At 43.2% G+C, this 25,054-nt stretch overlaps 1 protein-coding gene and 1 long non-coding RNA gene across 4 annotated transcripts; one reads left to right on the top strand and one right to left on the bottom strand.

The window, feature by feature from the left end:
* Window positions 1–1,217: 1,217 nt before the first annotated feature.
* On the bottom strand, window positions 1,218–19,298 carry LOC308650970. Of its 3 annotated transcripts, none has more exons than XR_014022449.1 (4): window positions 18,942–19,298; window positions 15,988–16,138; window positions 8,135–8,301; window positions 1,218–1,987 (listed from the first exon to the last, which is right to left on the bottom strand). It is a non-coding gene; the product is annotated as an uncharacterized lncRNA (long non-coding RNA). The 3 variants fall into 3 exon arrangements; XR_014022450.1 differs by lacking the exon at window positions 8,135–8,301 and adding an exon at window positions 13,508–13,595 and having other exon boundaries at window positions 1,219–1,987; XR_014022451.1 differs by lacking the exon at window positions 8,135–8,301 and having other exon boundaries at window positions 1,222–1,987.
* On the top strand, window positions 8,593–12,915 carry LOC308652249 (speedy protein E4-like; the record flags this gene model as incomplete). Its single annotated transcript, XM_081300025.1, has 6 exons — window positions 8,593–8,599; window positions 9,120–9,323; window positions 9,936–9,994; window positions 10,809–10,894; window positions 11,645–11,813; window positions 12,550–12,915. 6 exons carry the CDS (start codon window positions 8,593–8,595, stop codon window positions 12,607–12,609), a joined length of 585 nt encoding a protein of 194 aa, XP_081156151.1. The 3' UTR covers window positions 12,610–12,915.
* Window positions 19,299–25,054: the final 5,756 nt, after the last annotated feature.

The following is a 25,054-nucleotide window of genomic DNA, read 5'->3' on the forward strand; positions in this document are numbered from 1 at the left end:
CTGAGTGGTAGGACACTTGCCTAGCATGCAAAACATCTGGGTTCCATCCAAAGTACCACACAACAATGATGATGATAATGATAATAATAAATTAAGTTTTAGAACCTCCTCCTTTCCCTGAACCCTAGTCCTCAGTTACTTTTTCTAGAAATAACAAGTAGCTGTGTCTCCTTCTATGCAGAGTACGTAACAATACATATTTTATTCTGTTTAGAAGACCAGCAAATGACATATGATGTCCTGTACCTTAGCCCACACGAAATCACCCTTTACTGTTCACAACTTATTTTTTCTTTCTTTTTCCCCCACCACTGTGCAACCTGTTTCAGTGCCAGCAGCCTAAAGGCAGAGGTCAGGCAGAGCTTCTGGGCTAGTGTGCCCCAGGCTGGGCACTATCAGAGGCACAGGGGAGGGGCCTGCCACAAATCCATATCCAGGAATCACTGTCTCACGTAAAGGTGCACAGCAGACCATGAAATGGATGAAGCAGGTTCACCTAATCAATGACCTTTGGACACACATAGTGTTTTCTATGTTTTATTTCTAGGAACAGCACCATGATGAAGATCCCTACAAGAGCTCCTTTGTACACGTCAAATATATAGGAAAAAATGGGTGTATACGATCCCAAGGGATTAAATTAATTTACTTTCTCACCAACAAAATGAGCTGCCTGAGGGCTGGGGACCTGGCTCATGGCAGAGAACTTGCCTGGCATGCAAGGGCCCAAGTTCCACCCCTGGCACTGGGGAAAAAAAAAAAAAAGAGCTGCCTATTTCTACCCAGCCTCACCAGTGCAATGTACTAACAGATTTTATTTCATAATTGAAGCTAAACATTTTATACATTTGAAAGTCATTTGTTTTCTCTACTGCTCGTGTTGTCTGTCTCTCTTTCTACTGCCTGTGGGTTCTCTTCGTAGTCACTGTAGAAGACATTATATGCTAAGGACACTGCTTCCTTATTTAAGATGTTACAAATACTTTTTCCTACCTGGATTTTTTGTTTGCTTCTTACCTTTTCCACAGTATTTGTTGTTCTTGTTTTAGATATACATGACAGTAGAATGCATTTTGACATATTATATATACATGGACTCTAACTTCCCATTCTTGTGGTGTAGAAGGTGAGGAGTTAATATTTCATTTTGTATATATACCACATTTTCTTTCTCCATTCATCTGTTGGTGGGCATCTGGATTGGTTCCACAGCTTAGCTATTGTCAATTGAGCTGCTATAAACACTGCGTGGTTGCATCACTACAATATGTTATTTTAAGTACTTTAGGTACATGGGATAACTGGTGGTTATCAAATGGTGGTTCCATTCCAAGTGTTCTGAGGAATCTCCATTATGCTTTCCAGAGTGGTTGCACCAATTTGCAGTCCCACCAACAACGTATGCGTGTACCTTTTTCTCCACATCCTCACCAACATTTATTGTTACTTGAACTCTTAATAATTGCCATTCTGACTGGAGTACAATGAAATCTTGATGTAGTTTTAATTTGTTTTTCTCTAATTACTAGAGATGTTGACTTTTTTCATCTGTTGACTGACCACAGACACTTCTATGGTCGCAGAAGATCCTCTGCTTATTTATTGATTGGGTTATTTTATTGGTGTTAAGTTTTTCAGTTCTTCATATATAGGAAGATTAATGCTGTATTGGAGGTGAAGGTGGCAAAGCTTTTCTCCCATTCTGTAGGCTCTCTCTTCACATTCTTGGTTGTTTCCTTTGCTGTCGGGAAAATTTTTAGTTTGATATTTATGATCTTTTGGGAAAGTAAAAGGTGCAGTTCCTTAGAAATTTGGCAGTTCCTTAAAAGGTGGCTGGAGGCGGGAGCTAGGAGAAGCCGTCCTAGAGCTGGTTTTACAGGTAATTAGAGTCTTGTCTCTTTAATTTAAAACTCCCTAGCATTTACTCATGAATTGAACCTTCTTTAATGAAGCCAGCGCTGGTCGTGTGGCAGACCCAGGTACATACCTGGGAGAAATGAAAACACATGTCTGTACAAAAACTTGTGTGCAAATATTCATAGCAGCATTATTAGTAATAGTTCAAAAAGGGAAATAATCAAATATTCACCAAATGATGAGTAAAATGAGTCAATTCCTTCAATGTAACCTTATTCAGCCATAAGAAAGAATGAAGGTCTGAGCATGTAAAATAACATGGATGAACCCTGAAGATTTTACACTAAGAAGCCTCACAAAAGGTCACATAGTGGATAATTCCACTTCTATTATGTCCAGAATAGGCAAATCTATGGAGACAGAATGGAGATGAGAGAATGCCTAGGGCTGGGTGAACTGGGGGAAAATGGTGAATGACTGCTAATGGGTACTGACAGGATTTCTTTTGGAGGTGATGAAATATTCTGTAGTTGATTGTGGTGATAGTTGCCCAACTCTGATGTGTACTAAAAACCCCTGAGTTGTACACTTTAAATAGGTGCATCACAGGGTATGCAAATTATATCTCAATAAGCTATTAAATAAAAAGGAACAGGTGTCCAATAGAAAAAGCTACTCTTTAACCTTTCACACTGACACACACAATGGCCCACATAGCACTTATAACAACTGCCAGGAGGACCCTGAGGAAGATCAAATAACTGCTGAGCAGAATTCCAAAAGTACATCAAATCTCCCTTGCTGCATGACATATGAAGTCAGAATGCCAATTCACCTGTCCAGAAACAGGGAGGGTCAGAAATAGAATCCAAGGCATGGCTTTGTTAAACATGATACAAAGAAATAAAGGGAGGCAGTATTTTCCAAAACAAGTAAGGCTGACAGTGGAATATAATTTTCATCAATAAAATATCTACTATGTCAACTAAATATTATGGCTTTCTTTTTTTTTTTCACTTGCTATGCTTCTATCATTGTTCTTAGTCTACGCTTGCTATATTCCATTTAAATGCATTTAAAGCCATGAACAAGCAAGTATAATGCAAACCACTATGACTCAGAAATATGCAACCAGTAAACCAAAAACTCCACGTTTGCTAAATTACTAACAAGAGAATTTGTACATCTGTGGATTAACAAGATAATACACATTAAATCTGAATAAAGAGGGAAGGCAATTGAACAGAGATGCAAACATGTTCATGGTGAGCACTGATAAAACTCAAAAGGAGAAGTCCTGTAGCCTATGACTTTGTAACTCACTGCCGAACAAGGAAAGTCAGCAACAAAAAACACAAAGTCATAATTGTAAGATAAGACAAGGTGGGCAGCGACCAAAGGAGGCAGATTTAAAAAGGCTGCCGAACGAGGCTTTTTTTGAGATTCACTCCTGGGCGGCAATTCATCAGACCCACAGAGTGGACAGGAGAAGGGTCTGAGGAGAAACCGCATGGGAGCTCCACTGGACTGGGATTTTATGGGGCTTAGGCAGGAAGGGAAGGGCTTGGGACAGGAAAAGGTGTTTTTAGAGTCCCTTGTCCCTCTGGAGTTGGTCGCAGGAAGCTGGTTGAATCCCAGGATTGGCCAGGGGATTCTGCTGACAGGCGTTTCTGTCGGCACCTGATTGATGTTTTTTCCCACGGGCAGGCTGCTTCACTGCCACCAACCTGACAATAATGACTCTGGTCCATCCCTACATCCCTATTTTAGCAGAACATACTACATCACTTGGCAAGACTGTCCTATTAAAGATTTAGGTCCAGGGGCTGGGGCTGGGGCTCATCAGTAGCACACTTGTCTGGCATGTGTGAGGCACTGGGTTCGATTCTCAGCACTCCACATAAATTAATAAAATAAAGGTCTATCAACAACTTAAATAAATAAATAAATAAATAAATTTAAAAAAAGATTCAGGTCCAGAATCTTTAAGAAGTGGAACTAAGGGCTTGGGTTGTGGCTCAGTGGTAGAGTGCTCACCTAGCATGTGCAAGGCCCTGGAGGGTTCGATCCTCAGCACCACACAAAAAAATAAAATTAATTAAATAAATAAATAAATATTAAAAAAAGAAGTGGAACTAGGGGAAGGGGAATTTAGCTCAGTGGCAGAGTACTAGTGTAATTTTCATCAGTTTTGTGGTATCAAGTCTGCAAAAAAAAACAAACAAACAAACAAACAAACAAACAAACAAACAAACAAAAAAACCCTAGGAACCAATCTCTGAAAAACCTGACTCTGAACACTAGGAAGTTCTTGGAAGGCAGCTCATAATAGTCCTTGTTTTCAAATTTCTTTCCCCTTCAGAATCTACTTTTTCAGAACCGTGCCTTGCCCACAGCCTTTGTGAGTGGACTTCATGCACCAATGCTGCTCCCCACTGGTCCCACACTCTGGAACAACACATAGATGTGGAGCCTTTCCACTTCTTGAGAAATTCTGCCACCTCTGGATCGAGAATGGCCAGAAGGGCATTGTTTCCCACTGCCCGATTTCTAATTCTTTAGGATCCCTGCTACCTTCTCCAGATATTTTGAAATGTTAAAGTACTCTAGTGAAAACACTGTCATTCCCATTTGTGGGGAGCCACTCTGAATGACCCATGCCTTCCATCCTGAACCAAGAGGCTCTGACCAATCACTTGGTGACTTGGGCCAAGAAGTAGAAGGAATATCTTCAGGAGCTACACTCAGCTATTCCTTTGTTATACTACACCTTTGCCCTGTTTGGAATAGAATGGTCCACGAAAATGCCCTTTGTGTGTCCCTTCTCTTGCTCTGTCTCTGGGTGTGGCCTTCCTAGATATCAGTCAATCTGCTGACAGCAGACACCACAAGCTAGACTCAACGCCCTGAAACCTGACCCCCTGTCTCATTTTAATGGCTCACCCCTCCACAGACCCCTAAGGTCAGAAAAGCTGTCACAGGACCAAAGAAAAAGGTATCTCTGTTGTTTGTGTAGTTATTTCCTGCAGACCAGTTCACTCAGGAGTGACCCTGAGTGTTTCAGTACTAAGAAATACGACACCCATTTAATTAGAATCTGTGAGGACTGGCCAACAAACTGTACTGTAGTGATCCTACATGTCACCTTATGCTAAAAGTGGTATTTGCAAAGCACAAACATTCACTCTGTTATCTCTGCTGCATCAGACTGTATCCATAGAAGGAGAAAAGTTGTAGAGGTGAAGGTACATTTCAAACAAAATCTGCACGTATTACTCCATTTTAAAACAAGGTAATCACATATATTAAGATGGACTGTGCCTGCTATCAAGAACACAAGCAACAATAAAGGTTGGCAAGGATATAGGGAAACAGGTACACTCATACATTGCTGGTGGGACTGAAAATTGGTGGAACCACTCTGGAAAGCAGTAAGGAGATACCTCAGAAAACTTGGAATGGAACCACCATTTGACCCAGTCATCCCACTCCTAGGTTTATAGCCAAAGGAAAATCAGCATACTACAGTGACACAGACACAGTAATGTTTATAGCAGCTCAACTCACCATAGCTAAACTATGGAGCCAACGTAGTTGCTCTTCAACAGATGAATGGATAAAGAAACCGTGGTATATATACATGGAATATCACTCAGCCTTAAAAAGAATGAAATTATGGCATTTGCTGGTAAATGGATGGAGCTGAAGAATATTATGCTAAGTGAAATAAGCCAATCCCAAAGAACCAAAGGTCAAATGTTTTCTCTGATATGCAGATGCTAATTAACAATAAGGGGGGGTGTGGAGAATAGAGGTATTTGGACTAGACAGAGAGGAGTAAAGGAAGGGGAAGGGTCATGAGGGTAGGTTTGACTGTAGAATGAATGGGACATTATTACACTATATGCAGATATAATTACACAACCAGTGTAACTCTACCTCATGTACAACCAGAAGAATGAGAACTTACACTCCATTTATGTAAAATGTGCCAAAATGTATTCTACTGTCATGTGTAACTAATTAGAATAAAAAATGTAAAAAAAAAAAAAAAGAGGATGAAATCTGCCTAACTGCATGCAGCATGTCTAGACCAGGTGGCCAGCAGAGATAGGAAATGACAAACTATGAGTTGAATTTGGGCCAAAATTATTGGGACTTTTAATTTGAACATAATCTTCTCATACAGTCATGCATCATTTAATGCTCAGGATAAGGAGTGAAAAATGTGCCCATAGGAAATCTGTCTTTGGGGGAAGTCACAGAGTATATTTACAGAGGCTAAGTTGGATCCTACATCAACAGGCGATACTATTGTGTGAGATCAACATCATATATGTGGACCATCACTGACCAAAACATGATCATGTGGCATGTGGGTATACCTGAAGGCTGTCCACTACAAGGAAGAGTGTGAACTTCTGATTTGCTATGAGAGAACCCAAGCAGCTCTGATGCTTAAAGACATCATGAATAGATTTCAAATAAGCGGAGCATCTATGCAATTGGTTTTCCACAGCAACATGACCTGCTTCCTGACAGCCAGGACCTGAGAGAGAGCTGCCAAGGAACTCATGGTCACTTGGAAGGCTGCTGGGTCCTCATTCAACTCTGAACATCCAGGGCTGCAAAACTAGGTGGACACTCACTCTCAGCTGATAACACAAATCAACCTGCATTTACTCCTGCTTGGAATGGGGTCATCAGAATCATGTAAGACATTAAAATGCAAAATAAAACTTCAAGCACACCATGAATAACAAACATGGTCTTGTTGATAAGGTCCAACAGTGGGAAAAGAAAGTCTTGCAGCTTAAATGTGGAATCAACCCAATGCCCACTGAGGGATAAACAGATGGACAAAAGATGTTATCTTCTCTTCTGCTATTCAGCCTTAAGAAAGAGGGAAATTCTGACCCCTTCTCCAGCAATGTAGAATCTTGAGGACAGTACACAAAGTGAAATGACCCAGACACAGTGGGACACATACTGTATGAGTTCACAGTCCTCAACACAGATGAGGTACCGAGGGTTCTCAATTTCATAGAGACAGAAAGTATAATGATGCTCAAGTTGCGGAAGGAGAAGTGGGAATTAATGCTTCATGGGTGAAGAATGGCTGTTTATGGTGATGGAAAAGCTCTCCCGATGGATAATACAGCTAGCTCATGCCCCACATGATGACGTTATGGCCAACGATGGAACAATGCACCACATACATGAATTTGTCCCACAGTATGACAGCACAGTGAGATTGTAGCCATCTCAGTTGGTGTAAGAGCACTCTAGGATGTTTATACAATGATGAATCACCCCATAACACATTTTTAGGAATACATCTCCATTTTTAAGTGAGACATGCATGTAATTGAGACAATTCACCCTCTACACAGCACAATGGTTAACATGGGGAGTTTTCTACACATTTAAACACATTTTGTGGACAGAAAGATAAAACATGGATTGAATGCCCAGCTGTAAAGCAAAAGGCTAAGTTAGGACGTTTGGAAGCAGCTCCCCAGTTCCACTGGGTGCTGGGTCACATCCCATGCACTTCCCATCTTCTCAGCAAATATTATTCTCTGTCTTCAATCAGAAAATCTCCCATTTGTTTCTTTTTTCTACATGTGAGACTTTCCATAGGGTGCATAGGTGACAATGAAATATGCAGGTCAAGAGCAATGTCTGTGCTCCCAAATATGCTATGTAACTGGAGAGAGATTGTTTGGAACTGAGAGGCTAACCTGAGGTGATCCATAGACTCCCAGATAGTGTAGACACTCTAGGAAAACCATGAGCATGTTTACAATTTCCTATGATTTTATGACCTCAAAAGGAATCCTTGTGTCAAACATGCCTAAGTGCAGAGTGTGTGTCCCCTTAACAGATTTCTGAAAACAGTGAAGGCCAGTGGCACTTAGCAGATTAGATTTGCTAAACTGAGTGTTTCCTTTTAGGGTTTTCAAGTGATACTTCATTGTGCTTGGGTTCTTTTGTACATACTGAGCTCCTTCTTGGGAGGTCATGTCATTTCTGCCCTCCCCCTTCTTCCTTGCCATACTCCTTAATCTCCCACTGCACTGAACTCTGAAATGGAAATGCCCAGAGGTTGGGTATCTAACATGTGTTGTGTTGACAATGGAGAGAAGAACCCGGGTCTAGACAGAAGTGAAAGAGGGAGTCAGAGACCCATAGGTTAGTTTGGCAAAGTGGACAGAGTTTGGATCAGTCACAGCAGAGACCATCTCCTCTAGAACTCTAGGACAGGTGCACATACCAGTCTGACAGTTGCAGGTGTTTTCCTTCAAACTGGTTGCCAGGTTGGAATGAGTGATGACATCAGAGGCTTCCAACCTTCCTGATTGGAAGGGACAGACTCTGTGGACCACTGGCAGTGCAGTGGGCAACAGTTTGTTCTCAGCACTGTTCTTCACCTGATTTCTCCTGTTTGGAGAAGAGCAAACAGACTCCTATTCAACCAAATTCTGGAAGAAAGATTTACCTTAATAAGAATCTAGGTTTTGTAGAAGGAAGACAGAGTATTGGAGAACTTATGGCAGATCAACAAATCTCCCCGTCTGGGCAATCGCCTTCCCAGTCTGGGCAATCGCCTTCCCAGTCTGGGCAATCGCCTTCGCAGCCGAGCACCTCACAATCCCACCTGGGGGTGGTGGTAGATGATGAAGTGGCAGGTCCATCAGGTGAGGGAGCTAGAGTGAGAACTGATTTGACATGATGACTGGTAAGGACGAAGGGGTAGAGCAGTCAGGAAAGGTGGGAAGCCCACTTTTGAAGTTCAGAATAGGCCATGGGACAAGGAAGTCCACATGGATGGAAAATCTACAGAGAAAGGAATTGGGCTAGAAGATGAGATCTAAGTTCAGGAAGTGGGTAGAGGGAATGTAAAAAGGGTCACTCCACCCATGAGAGAAAGTGTCCATAATGAGGAAGAGTTTTGAGGAACAGGGAGATGGGACAATGATACAGAGAATCAGGGGAAGACGGCTACCAGCCAAGGGGAGAGATGGAACAATAGCTCAGAAGGCAACAGTTGAAGTCTGGGGTGTGGGAGGTGAACTGGGATCAGAGGATGAAAGGATGAGTTCCAAATTCAGGAGCTTGACTCTGCTTCCTTTACTCAGCTCTGTGGGTAAAACCCTGCCTCCCATGTCGGTCCTCGAGGAAGAGAGAGTGGACCTCAGAATCTGAGGGAGACTCGGAGGATGATCCCCCGGGGATTTTTGATTCTGCACCCTGGGTAGAATCTGGTCTCCTGCCTGAGACCACTGGCATAAAGAGAAAGAGAGAGTCCTCCACTGAATCTGAGGATGAGCTGGAGGATGTGGAAAGTGAGCTAAATCACCCCTGGGATGTGGAGGCACTGTGTGGCCTCAAAATGAAAGTCAAAAAACGGCGCATGGACTTGGTGCAACCAGAGCACCATGAGGTTTTCAACAGGCTTCTAGGTAGGGAGACACCCAGGTAGCGCCCTTCAATCCTGCTCTTTACACAAAGAAGGAACTTATAGCCTCTGCACTTTTCCAAAGAGCCCTGCTATCCCTGAGATCCCCATTCCTGGAGGACTGAGGACCCATGTACCCTGTGAAACTCTTAGATGATGGATGATTACATTACACCTGAAAAATGACCCTGCTTGGGATCACAGAGCTTGAGTCCAATTATCCTCACTGATTGCAGACACTGTGGCTCTACTAGATTTCCTCCTCCCTGAGGGGTGACCATCAAATGAGAAAATAACATAGTAACTCTAATTCTGAGGTGGTGCATTCTTGGGGGATGATGGGCCCTCGCGGTTTAATCCAAGTTCTTAGTCATACAGACATCTATCTCTTACCCCAACCCTCACTCAGTTGTTTCCCTGGGGGGTTTCAGGGCAAAGCAGCTTTCCCAGGAATGTTCCTGTCCTTTTCCTATCCAACTGGGATATTTGGCTCTTTTGGGCTCTATTGCACTCCAATCCCACACCTTCTCCAATGGAGGTCCTATTCTTCTCTCTGTTCTCTATCACCCATGAAGCCCCTTCTGGTTCCCAACTAACACCAGTGTTCTGTTCACAGAGGATCCTGTTGTCAAAAGATTCCTGGACTGGGACAAGAATCTGAGAGTGTCTGACAAGGTGAGGTTGTTCTCCACTGGGCAGTGATCCTGCTCCAGCACAGCCTGGAGAGGGGAGGGCTTTCTAGCCCATGGTCCTTCTGTCTCCATGTAGAACCAACAAGATGTGCCAACTCCTGACCCTTTGTGACTTGTCAACATCTCCCTTCAGGGCCTAGCAGTTCCATGCAGTGAGGACAGGTGGACCTTGCTTCTGCTTGGGGTGTTGCATTCCTATCCTCCCCTCTCTGCTATTGTTATCTGAGATTTTGGGCACCTCTCCTCTTTTATTTTTTTAAATATGTTTTTTTTTTAGTTATAGATGGACAGAATACCTTTATTTTTTATCTTTATGTGGTGCTGAGGATCAAATCCAATGCCTCACAGGTGCTAGCAAGCTCTCTACCACTGAGCCACAACCCCAGTGCTCAACAGCCTTTTATCTGTGATGCTAGGGATTGAACCCAGGGCCTTGTGCATTCGAGGCTAGCAAGCACTCTACAGAGTGAGCTATATCCTTATCGCTGGGGCTCCTCTCCTCTTTACACTTCTTGGGACGCCCCATTCTCCAGCTTACCCAAGACCCTCCTCACCCAGCTCACCTACATGCCTTTCCTCAAAAGGTCCCCTCAGAGCTGATCCTACAGTACACACTAAGCCTCCTCTTCCCCCGACTGCTCAGACTGTCACAGGTCCTTCCCCAAACCAGCAGGTCTCCTTACTTGGCGACCTTCTCTTAGGGGCACTCTTCACCCCAGACTCCCATTCCTCTGTCCCCTCTTTCCTCCTCTTCCAGGATGTGACCTCTCTCTGTGTTCTTCCTCTCTCTCCATCAGTACCTCCTGTCTATGGTCATAGCTTATTTTAGCCGAGCTGGCCTCTTCTCCTGGCAGTACCAGAGAATCCACTTCTTTCTGGCCCTGTGAGTATTTGGTCTCCTTCATCAATCAGGACTCACTACCTGGGAGGGTAGGAGGGGAGCAGAGGGGCACTAACCTTTCTTTTACTTTTAGCCTCTTTGTCCTGTTTGCTCCGTGTACACGAGATCACAGCACTGTAGTATAGTTTGTTTTTCTTTTCCACACTTCCCTAGTCAAAGCAAACACACATGCTCCCTAAAGGCCAGTTGTTAAAGATTCAAGGGAACCAAGGAAACACAAAGCCCACCTGAGAGGAGTGGAGGAAAGCATGGGCACCTCCTATCCCTGGCAGAGACTGGAGGTGCAGCCACATCTGACTGCTCTTCCTTCCTGTATCTATACCAACATTGCTCTGTTTTCTGCCTCTGGATTTCCAAGACAGATGCCCAATTCCCAGCCTGACACAGGTCCAGTATAGGGTGGTCCCCTCTGGTTCTTCATACAGGAGTCTTCTCACATTTGTGGCTCTTTCTACACACCCCCTGAAAATTCTTCCAAGATGGGTCCAACCACCCCTTAGGCCTCTCCCACAACTGTGTTGCTCAATGCTTTCTAGAAAAAGGCTGGAGTCCTTCAGAAGGTGTGTGTCTGGCAGAGTCCTCTGGACCAAGGTGTGGTCCTCCATAACACTTAATAGGGCTGGTGCAGTCCTGTCTGAAGATGGTCCTCTGGGAGTCCATTTGGGAAGCTGACTCCAAGGGCAGGTCCTTCTTGGTTGTGCCTCTAAAGAGCAACCTGGTTTCTTTCCCCAGCTACCTGGCTAATGACATGGAAGAGGACAACCAGGCTCCTAAACAAGAGATCTTTCGTTTCCTCTATGGGAAGAGCTACGCCCAGCGTCCCCTGTTCCACAAACTGCGCTATCAGTTCATCTGCTCCATGGGCTGGAACACTCGGGTTTCCAAGGAGGAGTGTGAGGAGGTGAGTGGTGCTGTGTGTGCTTGTGGGGGGAGAGGGATGGGCTGACTGGAGAGACAGGAAGGTGGATGGCTGCAGGTGGGCTCTGGGGAGGAGAAAGCTCAGGAGGGAGGGAAGGACTTCCTGTGCAGTCCTCAGTTTTGCATTTATCCATGTTACTAAGTATTCTTGATGGATCCAAGCAGAAATATTCCTAATGTTAAACCAGTATTCTACTCAAATCAGGGACAATGATAAAGCTTGTCTCTTGATAAAATCAACTTTTCAAATTTGATGGGAAGAGACACCAAAAGGATTCTATCTGTCAAAGCATCTTTATAAATGCTTAATTTAGTTATCTGATACAGGAAAATATATTCGATTTTTATTGAAAAGAAATCTGAAAATATGTCCCACATTTTATATAACATGATCCTGCTAAGTGTCATCCGTGTTAGTAATAACTGAAATAATGTTGTGATATCCATATACAGCTACTTCATTTGTCAGCAGGCTAAATAAATCTAATAATTACACCTTGCTATGTCACCTCCTTTGTAGTGACAGAACGTAGTTATTAGAATCAAGCCTCTCATCATTGTAGTTTTAGATATTTGCAGACTGTTGAATCACGGTGACTAGAAAGTCCAAATCAAGGTGAAGTAATCTTAAGAAGTGGAAAAATAAATTAACCATATCTTCAAAACCCTCAATATCCTGTAAAGTCATCAGCTTTTGTGGGGGCTCTTTTCCTTTCCAGATTCAAGCTTATAATCCGGAGCTCTGGGTGTGGCGCCGAGATCGCACCCTCATTGCCTAGAAGTCCTGGTACCATGGAGGCCTGAGGGGAGGGACAAAATTCTGTATCCCTGGCTTGATGACAGAGTCAGTGATTATCTATTCAGGATGCTCGAGGACCTAACTTCTTGATCCTGTCCTGTCCACCTCCACCCACAGCCACCCTCTGCAGATGGTGAAACAACCTGAATCTCCAAGTCAGCTTCATGGTCTCAAACCCCAACCACACAGATGACCCCCTAGAGGTGTGCTGGGTGCTCTGAGGCTGCTCAGCCAGACCTGAGAGAGAACAGTTTATCACTCAGGATGTGTAAAAATCCTTAACCCACAGCAATTGGGCCCACATGTCAGCTTTGATGAACGGTTGATCTTGGTCTAAAGTTAATATCCTTTAGCCATGAATCTCTCTCTCTCCCCCTGTAAATTCTCTTTTTACCTCTCCTTTTAATTCATCTTGGGTCACATATCCCTTAAGGATACCAAGCATGGAGATGATTGATTTATATGATTGTCACAGTTTTAGTACATATGATAAATGTTATTTATTTTGAACACTGTTTATTTTAAATAGTTCCAAGATAGATATTGTTTGGAAAATTGTTTTTCCTTATTAGTTTTTTAATGAGTGTTATAACATGTTTGTGTTCATATATATATTTCTCTGAGGTTTTTATTCTTTTTATCTATTTTATCTTATTACTTTTATACCTCAGTGGTATTAACCCATAATCTAATAAATATAACATTTTAATTTGATGTTCTATCATCATTATGGTGAATATCAAGCTGCTGTTATTTAACTTTTCTTTAAATGTTTTTCTGTAGTGTTTATTGTTAGAGAACACATGTGTTATGTGCTTGTGAAGAGTACAGCACAGTGCATTTGTGAGGAAACTGAATAAAATTGAAAATCTTCTTACTGTAATGATGCACATGATCTTGTCATTCTGGATTATTTTTTTGTTGTCAAACAATACAGGGTTGTTGTTAATTGACCAAATTTCTTACCTGTGGGAGAAAAACACCTCAGTTATTTTTTTAGGTAGCGAAATAACAGAGAAGGTTGTAGAACTTAAAACTAGAGACTGGAAGAGGAAACACAGGAAGTCACTGAGAGAGACAACACAGGAAGAGCGAAAGAAAATTTAAAGGAAGCTGTACAATAATCTTAAATCCAAAATCGAGGAGAGCATATTAAGAGGAGATGGCTTCCTGGTAATGTCCAAGGTAAGAGACACAGGGGGAATAGTAGTCTTTGCTACTTGAGTCAAAATGGGAGTCTTCTCCACAACCTGTGTTTCTAGTTTTACATGTGAGAAGAAAATCCAAAGAGTCTTCTTGAAATAGAAACTTGTGAAGGGAAATGAAGGTACTATAGCAGGTTGGGAGAAGAATGAGATGATAGGAAGAGCTCGAGCTGGTAAATAGAAGGCACAGAGAGGAAAGAGCTAAGTGTTTGGGCAATGAATGACTGTAGACAAGCACCTTGAGAGATGAGAGCATCAGAGAATATTGGAACAGCTGGAAAGAAGCAGGTAAAGCAAAGTATCAGCCAGAAGAAAAACAAAGCTAAAGAGAGATGGCAACAGAATCATCAATGTGATGTGATGTGGGGTTAGAGAGGCAAGTGGAGATGATGTGAAGGGACTGGAAGGGACCAACATGGAATGAGCTTAAGATTGGTTGAATGTGTTAAAAGAGGGATGGTGGTTGAGTGAGTGGAGTAACTTCAGAGGTAAAAGTACCAAGAAGGAAGAAGTCATTAAAGACAGCACTGTGTAAAGCAAATCTGATGCTGATCAACCACATGGAGGTCATGTGCTACCAGTTGAGGCCAAAGGCCGCCCCTACACCATCTTCTTTTTAGACATCAGCCATAAGCTCCGGATTTCCCAGGCCACTCGAACTTCTCACCAATGGCTGCAAATTCGGGGATTCCCATGATCCTATTGTATAATTTTCTATAACATCTCACTGAGGTTAGGAGAGCACAAATCCTATAATTACTGATTTGTCATGTAAAAAAGGACACAAATTGGGACCAGCTAAGAGAAGAGACTCAATTTTTAAAATTTCCTATGCCCTTTTTTATTAGCCACAGAATGCTTAGCTCACTGTGAACTACTGCGATCAAAGAGGGGAAGATTCCAATATTTCCAGAGATATTTTCTAAGAAATGATTGCATAAATCTGTAATATGTTGGAAGAATTATCAAAAAGATTAGACAGAAGGGCTAGTGGTATAGTTCACTGATAGATTTTGGTTACCATGTGCAAGACCCTGGATTCAATCCCCAGCACCAAAACAAAATAAAGGGGGTGGCACAGAATCAGTATAACTCTAACTCATTAATAAAGAGATAAATAAACTTGTTTATCCTTTTACAGAATTAGACAGTTCTCCAAAACTGATGGCCAATGAGCACATGAAAGGTCAACACCGTTTAGTCAATTAGTCATCAAAAAATGCAAATCAAAACTACTCGATACCATTTCCTGATCACTAGGATGTCTATAATCAGGAAGTCAAATAATGTGTTGGTTAAATAATGTGTTGGTTAGGATGAGAAATTAGAACCCTCTACACTGTTGATGGGAGAGTAAAAGGTGCAGCTGCTCAGAAGTCTGACAGTTCCTCAAAAGGTTAAATGTAGAGCGGCTGGGGTTGTGGTTCAGTGGTAGAGCACTTGCCTGGCATGTGTCAGACACTGGATTAGATTCTCAGCACCGTATAAAAATAAATAAAGGTCCATTGACAACTAAAAAATATTTTTTAAAAAAAGGTTAAATGTAGAGTTACCACATGACCCAGCAACTCCACTCCCAGATATATACCTGAGAGAAATGAAAACACACGTCTGTACAAAAACTTGTGTGCAAATATTCATAGCAGCATTACTGGTAATATTTAAAAAGAGAAATACTCAAATATTCACCAACTGATGAGTAAAATGGGGTCCCTTCAATGTAAATTTAATCAGCCATAAGAAGGAATAAAGGTCTAAGCATTGCGAATAACATGGGTGAACCATGAAAACATTATGCTAAGAAGCCAGACTAAAAGATAACATAGTGGATAATTCCACTTCTCTGATGTCCAGAATAGGCAAATCTATGGAGACAGAATGCAGATGAGTGGGTGCCTAGGGCTTGGTGAACTGGCGGGGGGGGGGGGGGGGTGTGTGTGGGGGGGGATGCTAATTGGTACTGACAGGATTTCTTTTGGAAGTGATGAAATGTTTGGAAGTTGATTGTGGTGATAGTTACACAACTCTGACATGTACTAAAAACCCTGAGTTGTACACTTTAAATGGGTGGATCACAGGGTATGCAAATTACATCTCAATAAACTATTAAAATAAAATGAAATAGGTGTCAAATAGAAAAGGCTATCCTTTACCTTTCACGGTGACACACATGATGGTTAACACAATAGCTATAACAACTGCCAGGAGGACCCTGAGGAAGATCAAGTAACTGTTGAGCAGGATTCCACAAGCACATCAAATCTCCTTTGCTGCATGACATGTGAAGTCAAAATGCCAATCCACCTGTCCAGAAATAGGGAGGGTCAGAAATGGAATCGAAAGAGCTGCTTTGTAACACATGATACAAAGAAGTAAAAGGAGGTAATATTTTCCAAAACAAGGTAACCCTGACTATGGAATATAATTTTCATTAATATAAAGACATACTAAGTCTGCTATTTGAGGAGGCACCCTGGGAGCCTGTGTGCCTTTGACCTGCAATAGCCCCCACTTTTGGAGGTTTGCGGCTTCTGCACTTCTGCCCACCCTACAAAAATAAGACTCCCAAAGTAAGCTAACACCCAGGGGTGTTAACCACTGAGCTACATCCCCAGCCCTTTAGAGATGGTCTAAGTTGTCCAGGCTGGCCTAGAATTGTTGCAGTCCTCCCTTCGTCTCTCCTGAGTCGCTGGAGATTACAGGATTGAGCCACCATGCCCAGCGTGGCCTAAGCTAATTCTTCAGATCAAAATAAAACTAGCATATTGAATGAGAGGGTCTGTACTGGGGTACAGAGAAAATCCTGCCTCTGCCTCACTATCCAAAGAGGACAGGCTGGGGTGAAAAGGGAATCTGGTTTTCCCTAGAGACATTATTACTAGGTACCCAGCTGTGACACCTAACTCTAGCCTATTTTCCATATGCCTAATTTCTAGTGGCCAATGGTTTTGACATTAATGTTCCAATTTGGGAAATTTCCAATCCAAATCCTTCACTTACAAAGGGGATTCAGGGTTTTTACAGACTTTAGATATTCTCTGGATTCTCATGTGCCTTAGATCCCTGTTACCACTGGGCCCCCAAAAGGAACCGGGAATGTGGGGAACTGCTGGAGGCTTAGCCATTGCTGATATCTGCATGGGAAGATGGTTCTCTGCACTAGATATCCTCTAACCTCAGCCAAGTAGTTGGTTGGCATCACAGGCATGCACTACAAACCAGATGAACATTATCTTTAATAAACTGTTTCCTTGAAAAAAAAAAAAAACATACACTAAGTCAATGAAAGAGTATGGCTTTCTTTCTTTTTCACTTTCTAAGTTTATATCATTGTTCTTATTTTATGTCTATTATAGTCTATTTAAATCCATTTCTAGCCACAAGGACGAAAATATAATGTCAGCTGCTGGAAAACTGCTTGATATGACTCAGAAATATGCAACTGGTAAACCAATAAACTACATGTTTGCTAAATTATTAAACAGAAAATTTATACATCTGTGGATTAACAAGATCAACACACATTGAATCTGAACCAAGAGGGAAGGCACTGAACACAGATGCAAACATGTTCATGGTGAGCACTGATAAAACTCAAAAGGAGAAGTCCTGTGGTTTTATAACTATGATGTTATAACTCACTGCAGAATAATTAAAGACAGCAGTGAACAACACAAAGTAATAAGAAGTCTGACCCATCTCTATAGATATTTTAGCAAAAGGCAAGACTGCCCTATTAAAGATTCAAGCCCAGATAAGAAGCGGAACTGGGGGACTGGAATTTAGCACAGTAGTTGAGTGCTTGTGTTTTTCATCAGTTTTGTGCTATCAGGTCGCCATGTCTACACAAAATAATAGGGAAATGATCTCTGAAAAACCTGGCCCTAAAAACTACAAAGTTCCTGGAAAGCAGATCACATTTCTTGTTTTGAAATCCCTTTCCCCTTCAGAATCTACTTTTTCAGAACCATATTATTCTTTGCCCACACCCTTTGCAAGTGGACTTCATGCACCTGTGGCGCTCCCCACTGGTTCCACACTCGGGAACAACACACATATGCGGAGCCATTCTGCTTCTTGAGAAATTCTGCCACCCCCAGCTCAAGAAGGGCAAGGAAGGGCATTATTTCCTACTTCTGTCTTGCAGGGCAGGAGCTCTGCTCTCCCGAAAAGTGGGAACCATGCAAGTGCACCTGGCTCTGTTGTGGTGTGAACTGATAAATACAATCAATAGGAGCGTAAATTAGATTACATATTAGTTCAAAAATATAGCTTATAGATATAAGAGTTTGATAAGTGAGATAAGACAATTATGAAGCAAGAACTGTCATAGACAGGCCTAAGACTCCATTTTGCTGCCTTCTATAAACAACTGTTACAAAAGCTGTTTTCTTATAAAAATTGTTTTTCTGTACTTTGTACCCCACAAATTGTACCCTAATCAGGATGCAGTGGTAGTCATGGTGAGCTACATCCTGGGTCTGAGTACACTTGTGGGTCTATATGACTTTGAAGTAGATTCTCAGCCCCCGCAACCCCCACCCAAATTGGAAGCGACTGTCCAGCACCTGCTTGAACCCAGGACTGTGGTCAACTGAACTGCAAAGCTAATGCTTTTTTTGCTTCCGTTTATCAGCTGGCTTGCTGACTGGAAAATTCCAGTCCTGCCTGGAGCCCACAGGTCCCACTTACTAATGTTTTAATTTCTATGACTGGCTAGCTTACATGATGATAAGCAAGTCACTGAGTTGTGGATTTTGTGCTTATATTCCCTTTGGATGAACCAGAAAGCTGCTGTCCTCCCACAGAGCTTAAGTCTCCACCATGGGTGACAGTCCCTGGCCAAGTAAATAAAGCTCTCTTTTGATTTGAAATTAGCACTTTCAGTGCTTTCTGAGGCGTCTCCTCATAACAGCTCGAGAAAGTTCGAGGCCGCCATTTTAGGTCTGTAAAGACGCCCCGCTCCACCAGTCCTCCGCGCGGCAGCCCGTGCTCCTGCCCTGCAGCGCTGACCTCTGGGCCGCGGATGTGACCGCGACACGCCCCCCCCCCCCCTCTCCCGGCCTCGGTCTGACGTCCGTAAAGCGGGGACAGCAACCGCACCTACCTGCTCCGCCACGGTGAGGACCAGGCAAGGGACTAAAAGGCCACCGCCGTGACCGCGTCAGTACCCGGGAGGCTGGCGACTCAGGTGACGGCTCGCCTCCCTGCTCCTCGTCGCCGTCCAGGACAGCGCTCGCAGGAACAGCTTGAAGAACGCAGGGAAAACCAAGTCATAGCCGGCAAGCGACGGCCAAAGAGCAGCAACCCTCAGACGACGCCAGCGCCTCACACCTCCCTGGACTCCACAAGCAAATCCGCCGGTACTTCGCACAGGCGCACAAGGTGGGGCACTGCGCATGCTCGCTCAGGACCGAGGCGCGCGCACGCGCACTGACCCGCCCGCCGCCCGCCGCCCGCCGCCCGCCGCCCGCCGCCCGCCGCCCGCCGCCCGCCGCCCGCCGCCCGCCGCCCGCCGCCCGCCGCCCGCCGCCCGCCGCCCGCCGCCCGCCGCCCGCCGCCCGCCGCCCGCCGCCCGCCGCCCGCCGCCCGCCGCCCGCCGCCCGCCGCCCGCCGCCCTCTGCACCTGCGAGGCTTGCCGACCAAGTGACTTGGTGACTGCGTTTACATCTTTTACTTTATTTTTTTCCTCTTTATAGGTGTTTTTTTTTTGTTGTTTTGTTTTTTACACTTTGCATTACAGTTTAATGAAGGTGCCCCCTTCACGGTGGAAATGGGACTTCAGTGGGGACATGAAGTGATTTGAGTTCTAGACACAGACCAGGTTCAAGCAGAACCTGGAGACCTGCCTGGCAGAGGTGGCTGGAGCTCAGCTTTCAGCTTCATGGATCTCCTGCCAATGCCTTTGAAAAAAAAAATTTTTTTTTTTTTGAGCACAACTTTATACCTCTGGCTGTACATGGTGCAGAGTCACACTGTCATGTAATTATAACTGAACATAAGGTAATAAGGTGGGTCTCATTCCACCATCCTTCCCACTCTCACACCCTCTCCTCTCCCTTCACTCCCCTCTGCCCAATCCAAAGTTCCTCCATTCTTCCCTACCGCCCCCGCCCTCCATTATGGATCAGCATCCACTTGTCAGAGAAAATAAGACCACAAGTCTTGTCCTTTTGATTTTTTTGCAGTGCTCACCATGAACATATTTGCGTCTCTGTTCTGTTCCAACCCTCTTGGGTCAGATTCAATGTGTGTTGATCTTGTTAATCCACAGATGTACAAATTATCTTGCTAGTAATTTAGCAAACATAGTTTGTTGGTTTACTTGTTGCATATGATGTCAGTTTTCCAGCAGTTGACATTAATCTGCTTGCTTATAGATTTAAGTGCATTTAAACAGAATATAGCAATCATAGAATAAGAGCAATGCTATAAGCATGGAAAGTGAAAAAGACAGAGAGCACCATACTCTTTGGTTGACTTAGTGTATCTTTTATTGAAGAAAATTCTATTCCACAGTAAGCCTTACTTTGTTTTGAAAAATATTAACTTCCTTTACTTCTTTTTTTAATATTTATTTTTTAGGTATAGTTGGACACAATACCTTGATTTTATTTATTTATTTTTATGTGGTGCTGAGGATGGAACCCAGGTCCTCACACATGCTAGATGAGCACTCTACTGCTGAGCCACAACCCCAGCCCAACTCCCTTTACTTCTTTGTATCCTGTTTTACAAAGCAGCTCCTTGGAGTTACTTCCTACCCTCCCTGTTTCTGGACAGGTGGATTGGCATTCTGACTTTATATGTTATTCCCAAAGGGAGACTAGATGTGCTGATAAAATCCTTCTCTGTTACTTGATTGTCCTCATGATCCTCCTGACAGTTGTTATAGGTACTGTGTTGGGCATTGTGTGTGTCAGCATGAAAGGTAATGAGTAGGCTTTTTAAATGGACACCTATTCCTTTTTATTTTAATAGCCTTATTAAGATATAATTTACATACCACGAGACTCACCCATTTGAAGTGTATAATTTGGTGGGTTTTAGTACATGTCAGAGTTGTGTAACTATCACCACAATCAACTGAAGAACATTTTCATCACTTCCAAAAGAAATCCTGTCTGGGGCTGGGGATGTGGCTCAAGCCGTAGCGCGCTTGCCTGGCATGCGTGCGGCCCGGGTTCAATCCTCAGCACCACATACAAACAAAGATGTTGTGTCCGCCGAAAACTGAAAAATAAATATTTGAAAAAATTCTCTCTCTCTAAAAAAAAAAAAATCCTGTCTGTAACTATTAATAGTCACTCATTTCTCCCAGTTCACCCAGCCCTAATCCACTCATCTGCATTCTGTCTCCACAGAGTTCCCTACTCTGAACCTCATATAAGTGGACTTTTGGTCTGGATTCTTAGCAAAATGTTTTTATGGTTCATTCATGTTATATGTTCAGTACTTCATTTCTTCTATGGCTGAATAAGGTTACACTGAAGGGATAGACTACATTTATTCACTTGATACCAGTAATGCTGCTGCTATGAATATTTGCACACAAGGTTTTGTACAGACATATGTTTTCATTTCTCTCAGGTATGCACCTGGGAGTGGAGTTGCTGGGTCATGTGGTAACTCAACGTTTAACCTTTTTAGGAACTGCCAGACTTCTGAGCAGATGTTCCTTTTACTTTCCCAACAGCAAGGTAGAAGGGTTCTAATTTCTCATCTTCGCCAACACATTATTCTCAGACTTTCTGATTATATGCATCCTAGTGAGCAGGAAGTGGCATCCTGTGGTTTTGATTTGCATTTCTTTGGTAACTAATGGCATTGACCATCCTTTTGTGTGCTTATTGGCCATATCACTTTTTTTATATCACTTTTGGAGAATTGTCTACTTCTGTAAAAGTGTAAACAAGTTTATTTTTTCTTTTCTCAATGAGTTAGAGTTATGCTGATTCTAAGCACTCCCTTTTTTTTTTTTTCCTTTTTGGATCTGGGGATCGAACCCAGGGCCTTACACATGTTAACAACAGTCTACCAATGAACTACACCCCCAGCCCCTCCAGCTATTCCTTATGATAATTTTCCCTATACACTAGAGATTTCTGCAATCATTTCTTTGGAAATATCTCTGGAAATGTTGGAATCTTCTCTGATTGCTGTGGTTCACCGTGAGCTGAGCATTCTGTGATTAAAAATATACGTAGGAAATTTTTTAAATTGACCAGGCAGAAGGGCTGTATAACAAGTCACCATCCAAAGGATTTGAGGATTTTTTTTGTCTTGAGTCAGGATGAAGGAAGATGCTTATCAATTGTGGGTGGAAAACTGGAAGGTTAATAATACAAGGGATGATAGAGTGCAGGTCCTGACATGATGCCAGCACCATCACACTCCTGGTCAGAGTCCAGGAGTCCTCTGCAGGTCATGCAGGTGTTGTGGGTTGCCTGTCCCACAACCTCCTCCAAACAGAGCCCTGCTTTGTTTAGTCCACCCCAGCCCTCAACACCAAGGATGTCAGAAAAGTTGGCATGAGCCGAGCTCACACAGTCCTCACATATGGGTGACTGGTTCAGGAGTGGATATGGGACCCAGTGTGGGCCACTGAAAATCAGGAGCATGTGCTGGAAGTTTCTGTGGAAGTGCTTCCTTGCTGCTCTGGGAGAGATCAGGATGGCTGTGTAGTGTGCTGCTGCTTGTCCACTCCTCCACCGAGGAGGTGATGCTATGAGAATCCTGATGCCCATTCACTTCTCACAACCGGCCCCCCTGTACAGGTCCTTCCTACCTTTAGATTGAGTAACTTATAGCTAGAGGTATCCCAACTGAACTAAAAGCAATATTTCATAAACACATGTCAGTTTACCAATTTGTTGCAAATAATTGGTATTGAATGCCTTATTAAAAACATGATGTAAATTTCCATGAAGAATACCATAAATTTCAAACTAAAAATCTTCCTGACAGCAAAGGAAACAATCAAGAATGTGAAGAGAGGGGCTGGAGGTGGGGCTCAGTGGTAGAGCGCCCCCTAGCATGGGTGAGGCCCTGGGTTGGATCCTCAGCACCACATAAAATAAATACATAAAAATCAAGGTATTGTGTCCAACTACAACTAAAAAATAAATATTAAATAAGAAAATAAAAAAATAATGTAAAGAGAGAGCCTACAGAAAAGGAGAACACAGGAAATGGAACAAAGGAAGACAGCTTACTGAAACTAGATATGTGCCTCCCAGTGGTCCAAGTGCCTAAACTTGTTCCCCAGTGTGGCAGTATTGAGGTGGTGGAACCTTTTATGTGTGATGCCAAATGGAAGGTAATTAGATCATGGGGACACTCACCTCAGAAGGCATTAATGCAGATCTCAAATGCTGAGTTATGAGAACAGGTTGTTATTTAGGGAGTCTACACCATGCATATGACTCCTTTTGCACTTGGCCTGCTCCCTTTCTACTTCTGCACCACATTGTGATGTCTGGGGAGCTGGAGGGAATGCTAGTATTCCAGCACTGTGCTCTTGGACTTACAGAACTGTGAGCTCAATTTTCTTCATGGAGACTAGGGGTATAACTCAGTAGTACATGAATTGCTAGCATGCATGTAGCCTGGATTCCATCCCTGGCAGTTAAAAAATAAGTAAATAAATGGCTATTCTAAATAAGATATCAAGCCTCATGCCCATTTAATCATCACCAAAATAATGAGATGTTTCTGTGACTTTTTCCAGAAGGACCAACCCAGCCCTTCCCTCTAGAAATCTGCCAGGCTGCTATAGATAAGAGCAGTCTTTCCCAAAGATCCATAAAATGAGAGTTAAACAGTGCTCTCCAAGCTCTGGAATTTTTAGTCAAGATAAATGCTTGTTTCGAATTTTTTGCTTTATTATATCAAAATACAGTTTCAAGGAAACTTGTAATGACAAAACACACAGGTTCAATGTACCATTCATGCAGTATCCCCCAATGCATGTGCATGACAAGACTGTACATTAGGAAATTGTCATCTATGCAAGAAGTCTGTAGGTATTTTACCGTTTTACCACATGTATAGATGTGTGTAACCTAAACTGAATCAAGATGCAATCAGGAAAAACACCACACCAAGAAAATGCATTCTAGACATTCCCTTGATCTAAGGAGAAACCTGGGGAGAAATGTGGGAGGCCTGTAGGGAGCCAGTGCTCACAGCATATCTCCTCTGAACTGTTAGACGAAGCAGGCATGTTTCAGATAGTCCCTAAGTGGGAGTGACCCCGGGTGCATAGCCTCTTGGGAAGTAAAATCAAGTACTTGCCTTCAGACCTGCTGTGAGCCCAGGAACATGGATTTCCGGTGAGCTGTGCAAGTGGACTTCTGGTGTGGCCAGGAACTCAGTCTTACAGTGGGAATAGGAAGGCCAACTTAGGTGGGGTCAGAAAGGAAGCCTCCCAGTGGGCCCCAAAATCAGAGTTTAGTGCTTGCCTGCCCAGCATTACCCAAGACAGGCCTTTCCTCAAGAAGGCTTTGCTGGTCAGGGTCTTCTAAAGGGCACCTCACACATGGGGATCAGGAAAAAAAAAACAGTCTGGAGACCCGAATGCTGCCTGATGCCACCCTCCCGCTACATAGTTCACATTGTGATTCCCCCATCTCTATCCATACCACCTGCCCTTGTCTTACTTCCTGGACACTAACCTGTCTCCCACACTCTATGGTAAGTACCCAGAGAGCAGCACTTGAGCCTAGTTTATTGCTCTGCTCATCCAACTCATGCCAAATGCTTAGTTAAATTCCTATAAAAACTCAGCTGAAACCAAGGTCAGCTTCCCTGGTAGGTCATATACATCCATGTCCTCTGAAGATGTTACATCCAGAGGATATGACAGCCTTTATTCAGACCCTCCTAGACCTCCAGCCATGTGCCTCTTATCTCTTATGTTAGCTGGTCCCAGTTTGTGTCCTTTTTTACATGACAAATCAGTAATTATAGGATTGTGCTCTTCTAACCTCAGTGAGATATTATAGAGAATTATACAGTAGGATCATGGGAATCCCCAAATATACACCAGTGGTGAGAAGTGTGAATGGCCTGGGAAACCTGGAACTTACAGCTTGTTTCTGAAGACAGGGCAGTGTAGAGGGGGCTTGCAGCCTCAATCTGTAGCATGTGACCTCCATGCAATTGATCAGCATCAGAATTGCATTGCACAGTGCCAGTCTTTAGTGACTTCTTCCTTCA

The sequence above is a fragment of the Spermophilus citellus genome (genome assembly GCF_964194105.1).
Source record: "Spermophilus citellus genome assembly, chromosome: 6".
NCBI lineage: Eukaryota > Metazoa > Chordata > Mammalia > Rodentia > Sciuridae > Spermophilus > Spermophilus citellus.